We start from the raw sequence: 16042 nt of genomic DNA, 5'->3' as shown, positions 1-16042 counted from the left end.
CGGCAATTAGTTGCCAGGAATTTCCTGTAAATTTACAATAAATTTTTAACAGTGTGGTCTATATCCTGGGAAGAAGTTTAATTTGGTATATGCTCAGGATGGTTGTTTTTTACAGTTCAAAAGTTTTGCTGCTTTTAGAAAGCACCTGAAAGTTGTTCATAAAAAAGGCACTGTCTGTGTTCTGTTGATGCCACCTTAGACGATTATAACAGCCCCCAGCAGTCTGATAGCTTGGCTTTAAATGCAGGAAACGAGGTGCTCCAGCTTAAAACATATCAACAGCCGGCTAAGGAAATGTGTGCTTCCGTAATTGCAAAACTACAGGGTAGTGGGGTTGCCAACAGTGTAATTTTGTCTGTAGTGGAAAGCATGGAAGAATTAGTTAATGATGTTCACACATCTATTAAAAGCCAGGTATTGCAGGTGGTCCCCTCTGAAAGTCCCAGCAGAAAGGCTGTAGAAGATGTTTTTGGAAATCTTTATAATCCTTTCAGTGACCTAAATACAGTTGTGGAACCCATTGAAATTAATTTAGGTGTGAGATATGATTCAAGAAGAGACAGAGTTTCTGGAATGTATGAACAGGTACCAGTCAATGACACTTTCATTTATATACCACTAATGAAGACTTTAGAGTTCATTTTTAAGAATGAGGATGTTTGCAATCACATTGTGTCATCCAGTGAGAGAGATTGCTACCATGATTTTTGTGATGGAAACTACTACAAAAAGCACCCACTGTAATCTACAGTATATCGCTTCTAAATTAAGGCCACTTAAAATTAATAAATTGTTTTATATGGCCACCCGCCTCAATTTTTTGGTGCTGCCTCGATATTTTTTATATTTTTCAAAAAATCCGTTTTTTTCACCTCAAAAACTGTTAGAGATCGTCAATACGCACGTGCGCCATCTACCGTTAGTTTAACAACTAACGGTGGTCGTTTGAAATCATCTTGTGTTTCTCTCAAAATGGCCGCCGTGGGTGAAAAATCTTGAATGTCAGCCTCGGATTTTTCAATTTGACGCTTCTCGGACAATGGTTTTTATCATTTGTCAGATTGTGTGTGGGCCCACGGTATTAAAATCTTGGCAGGGCATCAATATACCGAGTAATGTTACCCTTCGCTAGCTGTTTGAGAACTTTTCTAGTTTTAGTATATCTCTGTTATATTTTTTTTCGCTAAAAATATAAAATCCCCTACTCACCAATATTTTAGAAGTTTGAGTCATGTAAAACAATTTATTAATTTTAAGTGGCCTAAACACATGAAACAAATAAAATGTTCTATGTCATTACATGTCACTTACGCTAACAAGGTTATGTTATTCATTTTTTTTTTTTTTTTTTTTTTTTCCCCCCCCTGTCGTGTCGGCAGTTAAGCAAGCAGGATGTTAGTCTGGGTGCCTTATTGTGCCAACACTTTTATTTTAACAAGTGGAGCTTCGGATTTAAGCTCCTCTTGTTACTTGAGGTATACTCTTTATTAATCAGTTATATGTCAATGCGCCACAAAGCCGGAGCTGACAGGGGGGGTTAGTGGGAAAAAAAAATCGAGAGAGAAAGTGAGAAAGGAGAGAAAGGGGAGAGAGACAGTAAAATAAATAAATGCATAATAAAAATAAAATAAGGAGGGGGGTCAGAGAGAGAGAGAGACAGGGAAAGAGAAATAATACATAACAAACAATAGAACAAAAAAGGAAAGAGTGATGAGGACAGCTTCTGCATCTTGCTGCTTTACACCGTATCATCACACCAGCTGCTGTATCTGAAAGATAAGATCCAGGGACACACACAAACAGTATACACACAAAGAAACCAGTGGTACCGCCACGACATGGGACCGTGCCTGTGCCAGTATCCGCTCCTGGAACCAAACACGTCAATACCAACGAAAGAAAATAAATATATACAGTAGGCACAAGCAGACCACCAGGAACACCGTCCAAACATTGTCGTACCCGCATCCGCATCCGAGAGGAGGGAGTGGAAGCCACACACCAACCCCCACACACACTCTCACACACACACACACACACACACCCAGACAAGGGGAAAGAGGGATAAAATAGGGGAAGAGAGCCCCAGGCGCTCGTGTGTGTGCGTGTGCGTGCATGTCTATGTGTGTGTGCGTTCTAAGTGTATGTGTGTGCGTGTGCATATGTACGTGCATGTGTGTGTGTACGCATATGTGTATGTGTGTATGTTTGTGTGTTGTGAGTGTATGTATGAGTGTGCAGGTTAACATGGAATGATTCCCAGTGTGTGTGCGAGGCCACAACAACGCCGCCCCGAGGCCCCCAGACGGCCGGGAGAGCCCCGACGGGTCACGGACCCAGCCGCCCCACAGTGGCCAGGTACCCGGGCCCCCGCCACCGGAAGGCTGCGCGCCCACCCAAGGAAGGCAGGGAAGGAGGCACCGGGCGCCCCCCACCGGCAAGCACGAGGCAGGAACCCCACGGCCACAGGCGGTAGCGCGCCGGCCCCCCCCGGGGGCCACGCAGGCACGGATAGAACCCGGAGCACCCGCACACCCCGTGGGGGCCTCGCCAGCCCCGGGGAGACCCGCCCCCCCCCAAGAACCCCCACCCGGGGGACCAGGGGGACGCCCCGAGAGCCACCAAGCACACCCGCCCCTGGCTACCCCGACCCCCCCTCCCCCACCCAGATCCCAACCCTCCCTCCCCAGCCCCCGCACCCTCCCTCCCCCAAGTCCCCTCACTACCGCCCCCACACCGTCCCATCATCCACGTGCTCCCCGTACCAGGACAAACATGCAGACACACCGATCCATGCATGCACTCATACACACACTCAGACACACACTCCCAGTCACACCTGCTCGTCTTTGAAGTCCGGCAGCAGATGCCCTGGACTTGCCCAGTGGACGGCCCAGATGATGTTCCCCACCCCCCCAGATCGCAGGCGAGCGGGCACCCCGCCGGAGACCGGCAGCGCCCCACAGATGCGGCCGCCCCACCCCCGAGCCCACCCGCCGGCGCCCGCCACCCCCGCCACACCCAGGACCCCTCACCCCGCCCCCCCCCCCAACCGCCCCCCACCCACCTTGATCATTGATGGTGTACATGTGTGTGAACTAAGGTGTCGTTGAGATATGGGGGAGCATATGGGGAAAAGACACCCATCGCCCCCCCCAAGCCCTAAGTGTCTATAGTGGAGTTAAAATAGAGGGGAAGGGAGCTGTGCAGTCCAGCTGCGGGCTGCAGAAGCAGCCGACCCAGGACCTGCCCAGCTCCCCCCGCCCTCCAAGGCCCTATGTGGATGAGTGGTGTGACGTGGATGTATGTCTAAAATGCAGTTAAGATAATGAGGGGGGGATGAGTGGCTAATCGCCCCCCCTTCCCTCTGTGTGGTGCGGTGTGATGTCTAGATGTGGCGTCTAATGTGTAAGATGGGGGGTGAATAGCTGATCACCCCCCATTACCTATGTGTGGTGTAGGTGGATGCGGGCCGGCAGGGGGGGCGCGCGGCGACAGCCCACAGTGCCGCAGGGCAGCGGGCGCCAGGCAAGGCACGCCCGGACGCGCGGCGCCAACACCCAGGGGGACACCCCCGCCCCCCGCCGCAGCGCCCCCCCTCCCCAACCCAAGGAGGTGTCTGGGGCCTCATCTGCGCCGGCATTGCCGACGAGCCATTCATACCCAGATACCCACATTCACCAAACACTCGCACCCCACCACACCCGCACCACCCCAACACCGACGTGCTCCCCCGTCCCAGGCCATACATGCAGACAAACAGAGCATGCATACTCACCGGATAGAGCATGCATACTCACCGGATATTATTCATTTTTAACACCAGCTCACCTGTAGAAAAATACAAAATACTCTCAGTAGATGACAACAAACATTCACGGCTTACCTCAACAAAGAACTCAGTTAATCTACTACGTCCCTGCTGAGATTCTCGTGAATACAGACTGATTCCACAGCGCGCGGCTGGTGTAATGAATAACTAAATACAACCAGAGAATGTCCAATGATACAACCCAAACTCTTGAACAAACACCACATCCCTGTTATCTTTCTTCTCAAATCACTTACATCGAACTGAGGGCACTACATATGCAGCAAAACACTTACGTGCACCGCCGCAGGCTCTCACTCTAGAGCAGACTAGACCCCGCGAACAAACATGAATACAACAGGTAGTACTGAGTCAGGAACGAGAACACATCCGGCGGCTAACTGACCAGCATCCTCCAGTTCAGCTTCAAATCAAACATGGGCTACATGGCCTAACCATATAACACATTGAAAAGTACACGTCGCGACAATAAACACTAGCTCAGTCATGTTGTAACTAGGATATCCGCTGGAATTTTTTTTTATGGACCGTTTGAATCACTAAGTTATTAAAGTTAAACCGCTAACGGTTATCCCTGCTAATCTATGATAACCTTGACTAATTACAGAAATGTGCACACATAAATAGTAATGTTTGTCCCATCATTGGTTTTTATAAACTTTACAAACACCAGATTTGTCTAAACGGTGATAGTGACATGAAAAATTTTTAGCGAAACTGTCGTCATTACTAACTACTATTAGCAAATGCTGTGAGAGAACTTTAAAACAATTCCGGGCACTTGCTAACAAAATGTGAACTGTGTCATGCGATAAATGTTCATTTGAAAGTAAATTATCATATTAAAATAGCATGGGTGTAAGTGCTGCAAACATGCATGCTGCTTACCTTCTCCATTCAGCCCGGAAGAGAAGAGGGACACGACGGCGCCTTCAGTTTAAAACAGTTCGGTTATGTCATGTGACTTCCCAGGGCATATTTCAATACAATATTTCACTGTAATTGTACTGTTTAATGCTGTGAAATCCTTAATTTTCATTGTGTTGCTGTGATATTACCGACCTTGTTGTGATATAACAGCAGGTTTTAGATTGCAAGATTTTACTGTAAAATAAGAGTTAAATGCTGTAAAATCCAAGGATACTGTAGTTTTTACAGGTATTCATTGGGATATTACAGGGAAACTTAATTACAACAAGTTACTGTAAAATAATACTGTTAATTATTGTGAAATGCTGGTAATTTCTAACAGTGCAAACATGGCCAGAACGGACACCGTACTCAAAAGCATCAGACCAGTCAGGATATCCCTGGAGGTGTATTTTGAAGAGAAAAACAAAGAGATACTGGAAGCGGAGTCAAGAAATCCAGGAAGACAGACAGAAAAAAACGCTCTAACTGAGAACAAACCATGAAGATGTCGCACTGGGGTGCAAGATCAGACAAACTGGAATTAGCTGAGAGGCAAGGCTGCACAAGAACTGGGAAGACCATAAAAACCAATGCAGAAGCATGTAACCCAGGCAGACTCCATGTTTCAGGAAGGTAAGCCCGGTCGGGGTCTTCCGGGGGGCATGGTCTCCCTGATGTCACTCGGGGATCCCTGGGGTTAGTCTGTGACAGCTGTTTAAAGAATTGACTGTACATGTCGCTCACTGGTGGTGAGAATGATGCAAACCATTCTGCTTATCTGAGGTTCTGTGAACCCTGTAATTCTGTGTCTATGATAAATGTTTCTTTGCAGAGCTTCATGCTAAGTGGGCCAGGTCTCACACAAACACTGGTTATAATGATGACCCTTTATGGCACGGCACCACAAGATGCTTCAGGCTGTTGGCTTGGATGTGAAAAGTTAGTTTCAGACAAGATGGTGGGTGTTTGATAACAGTTCCTCTCCACTGTGGGAGTGGACAGGATGAATGTTCGTGCGGTATGTGTCACATTACCTGTTGTATGTTTTTATCTATAGCAATTTAAACAAGTGTAAAATATAACTAGAAACTGCAAGCAGTGACTGAGGGGTCCAAAGTATTGGAATTTTATATAAATATAAAGTACATTTTACCCACTCAAATAAGTATATACATCTACCAACTAGAAAGCAAATCTGTTATATGATTATTAGTGTTTTGCAAGATTAAATGATATTCTTGTGTTGTGTGATGGAATGAATGAGTGTTACATTTATATAGCACTTTTCAAGACAGCCAAAGCATATTACAGAACCAATGAGACTACCACTATGTAGCACCGACTTGGATGATCCAATCCAAGCAGTCGGTGCCAGTGCGCTCACCATACAGTAGCTAAGGTGGAGACGGGACAGGAGAGAATTCACCAATTAAATACACTATATTGCCAAACGTATTGGGACACCAGCCTTTACACACACATAAACTTTAATGACATCCCATTCTTAATACATAGGATTTAATATGGAATTAGCCTACCCTTTGCAGCTATAACAGCTTCAACTCTTCTGGGAAGGCTATCCATAAGGTTTATGAGTATGTTTTATGTGAATTTTTTACCATAGTCAACTGTAGTTCTCTATGCACTATTCTTGAGCTAATCTGAAGGCCACACAAAGTTTGGAAGTCTGTAGCAACTGACTCTGCAAACAGTTGATGACTTCTGCACACTGAGCGCCTCAGCATGCGTTGTCCCCGCTCTTTGATTTTACATGGCCTACCACTTTGTGGCTGAGTTGCTGTTGTTCCCAATTCTTCCACTTTGTTATAATACCACTAACAGTTGACCGTGGAATATTTAATAGAGAGGAAATTTCACTAATGGACTTATTGCAAAGGTGGCATCCTATCACAGTACCACGCTTGAATTCACTGAGCTCCTGAGAGTGACCCATTCTTTCACAAACGTTTGTAGAAGCAGCCTGCATGCCAGGGTGCTTGATTTTATACACCTGTGGCTACTGAAGTAATTGGAACACCTGAATTCAATTATTTGGAGGGGTGTCCCAATACTTTTGGCATGATTATGAGAAGATGATTAGGAGGCCAGATTTGAAAGGGTCATAGAGGGCAATTTTAGCCAGGGCATCAGGGTACTACTCTTACTCTTTCAAAAGATGCCCACGGATCCATTATAAACTCAAAGGGTCAAGAACTTGGTTTTATGTCTCAGCCAAAAGATGGCACTATTTTTACAGCACAGTGTCCCCATCAATGCACTGAGGCATTGGGATCCACACAGACCACAGGATGGGCTCCCCTGTTGGTCACACCAACACCTCTTCCAGCAGCAACCCAGCTTTCTTAGTTGATCTCCCATCAGAGTACTGGCCAGGTCCAAACCTGCTTAGTTTCACATGAACTTCCTAGGCTGAACTGTAGATAGTATGGTTGCTGATGTTGCATTGAATTTCTTTTAACTGAAATGAATTAAATTCTTCTTCCTGACAATTCTCAATTTTGCACGATGCTGGTTCTGATTAGAGGAGTAGGGAATAGGAGGGAAATTAGCAGTAGGGCATGTAGTTCTCTCCTTTTTCATAGCTGCTAAACAGGAACACCGCATGTTTGGGTTCTGCCTGTGAAATACTAGGCTCCAGCAGCTTCAGTCCTGCAGTGTTTTGTCAGTCTGAGAGAAAGTGCCTTCATGATGATATTTCATCGTGGGACTACACAGGGAGTAAGGAGACAGTTTCTGCTCCTCAATTTATCCCATACACCCCAAAAACTGGCCAGCAGAAGCAGGATATATGGGTAGCTATGCTTGGGGGCACACCACCGCCTGTCCGGCTGGCTGGGCAGAGCTGTGAGTGGCTGCACATGACATCAGGATGCTGCTACTGGGATTTAAATGATATATGATTCCTGGTCATATTAAAAAATGTGAGGTGCTGACATAGTTGGAATGTGCTTCTAGTCCAGCAGCTGCTCCCACCCTGGAATGCTGCTCTGACTGGCCAGGAATCCAGGACCTGATATTAAACATTTATTATGGTTCCATGGGCTGCATGCATCCTTAAACACATTCATCCTTAGGTCACATGGTGTGCCCTCCCATCCCACCCCCCAACAGATTGTCAGCTGCCACAAAGGAACAGTTGTGCCTCTGAAAGAAAACAAATGAGGCCCATTTTGTTTGATTTGACAGAGCCTTCTGATAAGCCTGTCAGGCAGAGCAGCATTGCATCGCAGAGCTTCATTGGTGCAGGTGGAGGTGCTGTCCCCTCCTGTAAAGCTGTGTCATTTTGACAGCAGATAAAACCAGCTCTAATAGTTTCACTTCTACCCCAATTAGAATACAGGGTTTTTTTTTTAATTAGCTTGGAGCTGCTGCCTATTTGGTAACAAGTGCCTAAGTCCTCCACCCTGCTGTCCCTCCTGGAGTGGATCTCTACCAGTGCAATGTCTCTGTACATTCCTATGAACACCTTGCCTGTCTTTGCAGAAGGGGATCCACCCAAAGCTGAACATAAACCTCATGTCTTTTTTACTTGTCCTCAGACCTGTGAGCCTGATTGATCGTTCTTGACATAAGACTAAAACATATTACTGTGTGTGAAGATAAAAGGTGCATTTTGTTTATGGTCCAGAAAGACAGGAAAAAAACTAGTTTAAGTTGCATGTAAACAGGGAGCCAGGCCTGCATTACTCAACAGTATAGCTTTCAGTCTGAGAACAAACAAGTAACATTTAGTAACAGTGTGACTTAACCGAGTATTTTCCAGGTGCTTCCCTGATCTCCCCTGAATGACTCACTCCTGGATGGTCTGCTCCCGCCTCGAAGCACAGCGGGACATTTACTGCGTACTTCAGATACCATGCAATAGGCCTATATTTATTATTCGGATAAACTCGATTGTGTTAATTAAACGGATCTTTATCTTTTTCTTTTCTAGAGATATTGCACATTTTTTTGTCACTTTAACATGTACAGTAAACCTGGTTTAATTTCGTTAAATGGCATAGGTAGTTTCCACAATTTGTCGGTTTTTACCTAGCGAGCTATCTCATGTCAACATGTATAATCGCTGCACCAGGTGCAGTCCGACCACCCCGTCCATTGATAAAATCACGGAAATATATGCTGCTTTTCAACTTCTGGGGGCGTCCCCGGCACTTCCTGTACTAGGTATGGCTGACTGGCAAACAGGCACTGTCCCACCCACCGCCCCGCTGTGGGGACGACTCGTGACCAAATGAGGGCAGAGCGATCGCAAAGCCGGCGGTGGACGGGTGGGCGCTGCGCACCGACACGGCTGCTGTCTGCGGCTTATCTCATTGTCTGGCTGCCGGAATTACTCATCGTAGACGGCCTTTAAAGAGCGGGTATTGTGCATTAGCAGGACTGTTGGCTGTCGCATCTTCACCGTCCAGCTTGAGTCCCAGTGATTCTTCAGCACCGCGGCATTATGGAGAAGAGCAGAGTCGCTCCGCTGGCACTGCTGCTCGGGTTGTGCTGCCTGCATCGTGCCGTCAACTTCAACCTGGATGCTGAGAGTCCTTCGGTTTATTCTGGGCCACAAGGGAGTTACTTTGGATTTGCAGTGGATTTCTTCACCCCGGAGACCGGGCAGTGAGTTGGCTGGTTTTGTTCAGCGTTGTTATGCCTGTCGTGCACGTTTATCGGTAGTCATACATTTTGCTGCTGGTCATCTCATTTTCCTTCTGTCTCTCACTTAATAAACGAGCATTTTTTTAAATGAGCACCATCCTTTTCAGGTAAAACTTTAGCGTAATTTCAGCTGTATTCGCACAGACACAGTGCAGTGCGAAAGACGTAAGAAGACGCGCTTCTAAAATGTCAGCAGAATAAAAGTTTTTAAAATCATAAATGTCACTGGGTTCTGCCTGTCTGAAAACTGTGTTTACGCAGGTTACGGGTGCTGGTCGGTGCCCCCAAAGCCAACACGTCAGGCGCCGCCGAGGTGGTGGAGAGGGGGTCTGTGTACAGTTGTCCGTGGCAGAGCGGCTCCACCTGTGCTCAGGTCCCCTTCGACACCCGCGGTGGGTCCCGCTGCCCCGCACATCACGCTATTTTTAAAGAAACTTTCTGTTTCATTGTTGTGTATATCTGTAGTTTGGGTGTCAAGCAGTCCTGACCTAAAATGAGATGTTTTTGGTCAGATATTTAACAACTGGTTTGTAGTTTAGTATAAATGAAGAAAAAAAACTTGTAAAGGTAACCTTTTTAAGAGAAACACAAATAACATAAATCATACTTGTATCTTGAAAGGGAGCCTGTGGTGTCACCTTTTCTAAGTGGTGAATGAGCCCATAAAATCGCTAGTCCTCCACTATGCAAAATATCTGATTGTGCAGGGCAGTCATTTCCATTATCTTGGTAGTTTTGTTTTTAGCTCTGGTGCTGCTTTGAATATTGGTAAGGTTAAAGTATTGGCTGGCAAAATTGGTGAAGATTCACACATTGGACCAATGAAGTATCTATATTTAACCCAAAAATTATTCTGACTTTACAGATCAATGCATTGAATCTTCACCTTAATAATCAATTCATCATGATGCATTGATGCATCTTACTACACCCCTAGTTCTCCAGGTCCCTTAGAAGGTGACCAGATGGGCATTCTCTGTGCCGTGCCTATGGCAGAGCTCTTCATCATGGGGTCACCTTCAACTTGCAATGGTGCTTCTCTGATATGCTGATTCCTGGGCCCAGCCCAACATGACTGCTCATGCTCTGCTTTATCTCTGAGCATTAACTTGCAACTGCCCCACCCCACCAACACGGAATGTTCCCGGCCCTGCTCGGACACACAGACGCCATGCAGCCAGCATGTGCGCTGTGAGCAGAACCCAATGTACATCTCCATCCCAGCCAGCCACTCTCCCTTCGGAACTCCAGCTCCCCAGAGACTGACTTACTGTGGTTATTTTTCATATGACCACAGTTGTTATATGGGGGGTTGGGGCTGTCTGTGACTAAGTATGAGGAAGTGAGTTGTTGTATGTGAGCATGAGCTGGGGGTGCCACACTCAAGCTGAGACGTGCATCTCAGGAATCCCCCTCCCTGCCCCCCCAAGCTGGCAGCAGGATCTGACAGGCTGGCTATTGTCTGAGCCAGTTACCACAGCTATTGAGCTGTGTGTTTCCTGGGAATGGTTACCTCATGCCCATGTCCATTTGCGGATTGTGTCACTCCAGCATGCTTACACTGAACTAGAATGCCTCGTTCTGGAGCGCCTGACCTAGAGCACCTCGCCTGCCCTGGGTTCATCCTCTTTCAAACCGCAAACCGTCTCGCCCTATGTGGGGTCTGGGCATGTCCCTGAACATGGCTGACATCTGCGCGTGCTGAAAGAAGCTCCAGTAATTTCATATTTGTAACAGTTCCCAATTAGAGTACTGCCTGTGATGATCCTGTTGTTATGAAGCAGCACAGGGGACAGGGGGCATCCTATGAATAGTTTCAACTGTTAGTCTATGTCAGGGGTGGGCAGTCTTATCCAGAAAGATCCATTGGGTAAACAGGTTTTCACTGCAACTCCCTAAATAGATGACTAATTAGAGTACTTACACCAGGGTTTGTACAGCTGGCCTAAAGGTTATCACAAAAACCCACATATACCCCTGGCCCTTTGTAAATAAGATTATCCACCCCTGGTCTATGGAGTCACATAATGCGAGCTGGCAGGACATTTGACATGTTGCTGTATCGTTATGACCTGGGCCCCCCCTCCCCCCACTGTTCTCTGCTCATACATGCGCATCGGTTCATTCGGCTGCCATATCCCTCCCACTCAGGTAATAGGATCATAGGCAGCGTGCAGATGGAGTTCAAGTCCAGCCAGTGGTTTGGAGCATCTGTGCGGGCACAGGGGGACACCATCCTGGTGAGCTGTCACACCCCGCGTTGTGCAGCCCGTGGTTCTCTCCTACCTTCCAGCTGAACTGGTCAGGCTTAAGAGTCTGCTTCCCTCCCCAGGCCTGTGCCCCCCTCTACCAATGGGGTACCTCTGGGGGTAAGGAGAGAGAGCCAGTGGGAACTTGTTTCCTGAACAAGAATGGGAAAGTGGTGGAGTACTCCCCATGCAGGACAGGTATAAAATGGTACCTTGGTGAGCTGCTGTAACTGTGTGGTGTGAGGGGTGTATGAGGCCTTTCCATCAGTCACATTAGCATGGATATAGGAGCACTTTTTGTTTCTCTTTCAGCCTTTGGTGCTCCAAATGGGCAGGGTTTCTGTCAAGCCGGATTTAGTGCTGATATTGTGAAGGTAAGCTACCTGTTTTCCCTTACATCAAGTATATGTGAAGCTTAATGTGTCTGAATGAGGTGTCTGGTGACCACATGTGCTGACTGACTATCTTAATGAGTACCGAGTGTTCTGGTGTGCCCATTTGCTGAGAGAGTATCTTAATGAGTACTGAGTGCTCTGTTGTGGCCATATGCTGAGTATTTTAATCCTTCTCTCTTTTAACAGAATAAGCGTGTTGTTGTTGGAGGACCTGGCAGCTTCTATTGGCAAGGTGACCTCCATGACATCCATGTTCGCAGCAGTTACAGGGGAGCGGGGAACTCAGTCACCACTGGAAGTAGCCTTAACTCTCAGGCAGCACTTTCCCACTGTGTTGAGCTTTAGCATCCCTTCAGGGAGTAGCAGGATATGGACAGACTGACGCCTCCCCCATCCTAGAGCATGAGAGATGCTCCTTTGCTGTATGCTGCATTAGATCTAAATACAGTGGTACCTTGGTATCACTTAATCCTCGGTGTCCTTAATCCGTTCCTGATCCTTGGACTTATACCAAACAGGACATATACAAACAAATTTTTCTCATAAGAATTAAAGGGAAAATGATTAATCTGTTCCCATGAAAAAAACCTATTGTTATTGGCATATTATACATTGATGGGGTTGTATAAAATAATTTAAACACTGCTTAATACTAAAATACATAAATAAAAAAGCAATTAGTTGAAATAAATGTTCAGTGAATGGTAGCAACTGGCGTACTGATGCTCGTGGGCAGTCGTGGCTTTGTCTTGAGAGAGGTAAACAAGGGTAGACCGTTGTGTCGTGACTCATTTTGACCTATACAAGTTCTGGCATGCAAGTCGTATTCCAAACAAAGGTCGTATACCAAGCAAAATTTTTTCATGTCCAAACAGGGCATATACCAAGTTGGACTTATTCCAAAGCAGACGTATAGCGAGGTACCACTGTATTATGTGTGCTGGTTAGGGCTGCCCCCCTATGGCTGGCTGGTAATACTCTCAGCTCTTTACTTCTTTTGACTGTGGGTGTCTTCTTACTTCTCCATATGAAGAAAATGAATGTGTGTCAGAATCTGTAGCTATTTTAACATAGTCTTTGTATAGTCATGAAATGGAGGATTCAGTACAATCATTGTGCTCTGAACTAACTGGGTTATGTCTTGTTTTCAGGACAGCTGATATCTGATGAGATTTCTGAAATTATGAGCCACACTAGTGATGAACTGTTCACCAAGTACCTGAATCAGATGTCCACCAGGTCCGCGATAGCTGAGTATGATGACAGCTATCTGGGTGAGGGGCTCTCCATCAGGGCCACGAGGGAAGCTGCTGTTAGGAAGCTTCAGTTTTGCCAGCTTCTGCTGCATTAATACTATGTCTCATCGCATTTCTTAGGTTACTCTCTGGCAGTTGGTGATTGCAACAATGACGGGGAAGACGGTGAGCTTTAATTTGTCATGGAGTTTTCACAAAGTCGTTTGGGTTGTCAGAAACCATATGACTTTCAGGACATAAACATGGTCAGAATTAAGGAGTTTGAAACTAGTTCTTATGTCCTCTGTGTACAGACTACATCACCGGAGTTCCCCGAGGTGGCAATGCCCTTGGCTATGTAAGAGCCGCACCGCCCACCCACTGCAGCTCTTAGTGTGCCCCCTTCAGGAAGCTTGTGAGAATAGAAATGTCTTTGTGTTTCAATAGGTCAACGTCCTCAATGGAATGAACATGGTGTCCATGGTCAACTTCACTGGGGTGCAGGTGAGGCTTTATGGGTAATTCCCAGCTGCCTCTATTGGGCTTCCCACAAGGGACTTGTGCTAAAGGTTCTCCTGCCTTACTCTGAATATCTGCAGACCACTAATGGATGTGAAAGGACACAAATGAGAAGTATGTGATTGGTTGCCAGCTTGTGGGCGCGGTTTCCTTGTGGGTCCATCTGATGAAAGTTCTTGCATTTTGAGTTCTTATTCTTCGCAAAGTGATTAGGGATAACCTGGCTACTTCTGTTCAGCTTCGAGATAGTACAGAGAGACATCACAGTGGAGGTGCTTCTGATTGATTTCTCTCTTTGTGACACCCACAGATGGCAGCATACTTTGGACACTCTGTAGCGGTGACTGATGTCAATAATGACGGGTATGTCACCCTGTGTTTTCTGCTGCTGACTCTTTCAGCTTGCCTGATGATAAATGGGAAGTCAGGTGATGTGCCTGTCCGCTTTAATACCGTGCCATTTACCTGTATCAGCTTCATAGACTTGCTTGTGGGTGCCCCCCTCTTCATGGACCGTGGTTCCGATGGCAAGCTGCGCGAGGTGGGCCAAGTATACATCTACCTGGGGAGGGGTAGCTTCACCTTCCAACCCTCGCAGAAGATGATGGGTACAGAGATCTACGCTCGCTTTGGCAGTTGCATCATGCCACTGGGTGACCTGGACATGGATGGCTTCAACGGTACAGTCATTCCTGGGAAGGCTGCATATGATAAAGCCGGCGAGTACCCCCCCACTGACTGGCAGTGTTACCCTGCCACCCCTCTGCAGACGTAGCCATTGCCGCCCCCTATGGCGGGCCGGAGCATCAGGGCCTGGTGTACATCCACAATGGTCGTGCTGAGGGGCCCCAATCCAGCGCCTCCCAGGTACTCATGGGAAAGTGGGCCACCAGCAGCATGCTGCCCAGCTTCGGCTACGCCATGCACGGTGCAACCGACATCGACCAGAACGGGTACCCAGGTACGCAGAGGAGGGACCCAGATATGCACAGGAGGGGTGGGTTTCTCACAGCACTGTGGCAGTAAGGCACATTCCTAGTGAAGATGATCATTCATCCTGGTGCTGATCTAGTTTCTTAGGCTCTGCTAAGTTAGATGTCTGTTCAGGGCCCTTGTGGATCCATACTGCACTACTTCCTTGTATAACTGCCTTGACTTTGGTGACTGACACTCCTCGCAGTCTGGGTCGGTGATGTGGAATTTCTGCTCTGCCTCACAGACCTGCTGGTTGGAGTGTTTGGTGCGGACACAGCGGTGCTCTACAGGTAAACATACTGATTTTACGGCTCTGCATTTACGGGCTGCTTTGAAGAGGAGAGTTCCACCTCAGTGCTATTAGTGAGCACAGATCACAGGCACTTTGAAGAGTGCAGCTGGTCCTGCTGTGCAAACAGGCTGCATTCCCAAGCCTTTAGGAGACTGGGCAGCCTAACCATCTCCCCCATCTGATGGCAGATCACGACCTGTCGTTCGGGTGACTGCCACGCTGGACAGCATCCCCTCCATGCTGAACCCAGAGCAAAAGAGCTGCACACTGCCTGGGAGTGGATCCAGCGTGTCATGGTGATGGTCTGTGCCCCCCCCCCCCGCCATCTCAGGATGGAACGTGACCAACAACCTGCTGTTTCTGCTTCCCTTTCAGCTTCCAGGTGCGCTTCTGCTTACAGGCCCAGGGCAAAGGAGCCACTTCCACACTGCGTAAGTCTCAATGCGTGAGCCTGCCACTTACAGGCAGGATCACAAAGATGAAAGGATGAACATGCTGCCATTGCTCCCCAGGCTTCCAGGTGAACCTTACATTGGACCGGCTGAAGCCCAAGGGAATTATAAAGCGCGTGATGTTCCTGCAGAGCAAGATATCTCACTACTCAAGGAATATCAGTGTCAGCAATGGCAAGGATTCCACATGCGAGGAGCTTAGCGCCTTCCTCATTGTGAGCTTCTGCACCACAGGGGTTGGAGGGGGGGCGAGGTGCCTTCCGCGGGGTTAACGGCACTCTGTGCATCTCCCACAGGACGATTCAGAGTTCCGGGACAAGATCACACCTATTGTAATCTTCATGGAGTATAGCCTGGATACACAGACGGCTGTGGACTCGGCTGGCCTCCTGCCCATCTTGAACCCCTTCATCTACCCCAATGTATCCACACAGGTGCTGAAAATAGCATGTGGCCCTGAAATGGGCTGAATATCCTGTATCATACACATTATTACTGACAAATCCTGAC

General features: G+C 47.3%; 1 protein-coding gene across 2 annotated transcripts; it reads left to right on the top strand.

Moving 5' to 3' along the window:
* The first annotated feature begins 8976 nt into the window (after positions 1 to 8976).
* Positions 8977 to 16034, top strand: LOC140592679 (integrin alpha-V-like). 2 transcript variants are annotated; one of them, XM_072716652.1, is made up of 18 exons: positions 8979 to 9376; positions 9677 to 9807; positions 11567 to 11655; positions 11748 to 11862; positions 11977 to 12038; positions 12246 to 12291; positions 13211 to 13333; positions 13436 to 13480; positions 13609 to 13652; positions 13742 to 13798; positions 14124 to 14176; positions 14288 to 14493; positions 14583 to 14774; positions 15033 to 15078; positions 15269 to 15376; positions 15456 to 15511; positions 15593 to 15747; positions 15829 to 16034. In XM_072716652.1, the coding sequence occupies exons 1-18, from the start codon at positions 9213 to 9215 to the stop codon at positions 16000 to 16002; spliced, it is 1866 nt and encodes a 621-aa protein (XP_072572753.1). In that variant the 5' UTR covers positions 8979 to 9212; the 3' UTR covers positions 16003 to 16034. The 2 variants fall into 2 exon arrangements, with proteins under 2 accessions (XP_072572754.1, XP_072572753.1); XM_072716653.1 differs by lacking the exon at positions 15269 to 15376 and having other exon boundaries at positions 8977 to 9376.
* The last annotated feature ends 8 nt before the right edge of the window (positions 16035 to 16042 follow it).

The sequence above is a fragment of the Paramormyrops kingsleyae genome, chromosome 1 (genome assembly GCF_048594095.1).
Source record: "Paramormyrops kingsleyae isolate MSU_618 chromosome 1, PKINGS_0.4, whole genome shotgun sequence".
Taxonomy (NCBI): domain Eukaryota; kingdom Metazoa; phylum Chordata; class Actinopteri; order Osteoglossiformes; family Mormyridae; genus Paramormyrops; species Paramormyrops kingsleyae.
The sequence above is the reverse complement of the archived record's forward strand: the minus strand, read 5'-3'. Positions and strand labels throughout refer to the sequence as shown.

Coding starts and splice junctions, on each gene's coding strand:
- LOC140592679 (XM_072716652.1), top strand. CDS start 9,213: ATGGAGAAGAGCAGAGTCGCTCCGCTGGCACTGCTGCTCGGGTTGTGC. Junction 12,039..12,245: donor TTAGTGCTGATATTGTGAAG/GTAAGCTACCTG, acceptor CTCTTTTAACAG/AATAAGCGTGTTGTTGTTGG. Junction 15,748..15,828: donor AGCTTAGCGCCTTCCTCATT/GTGAGCTTCTGC, acceptor CATCTCCCACAG/GACGATTCAGAGTTCCGGGA.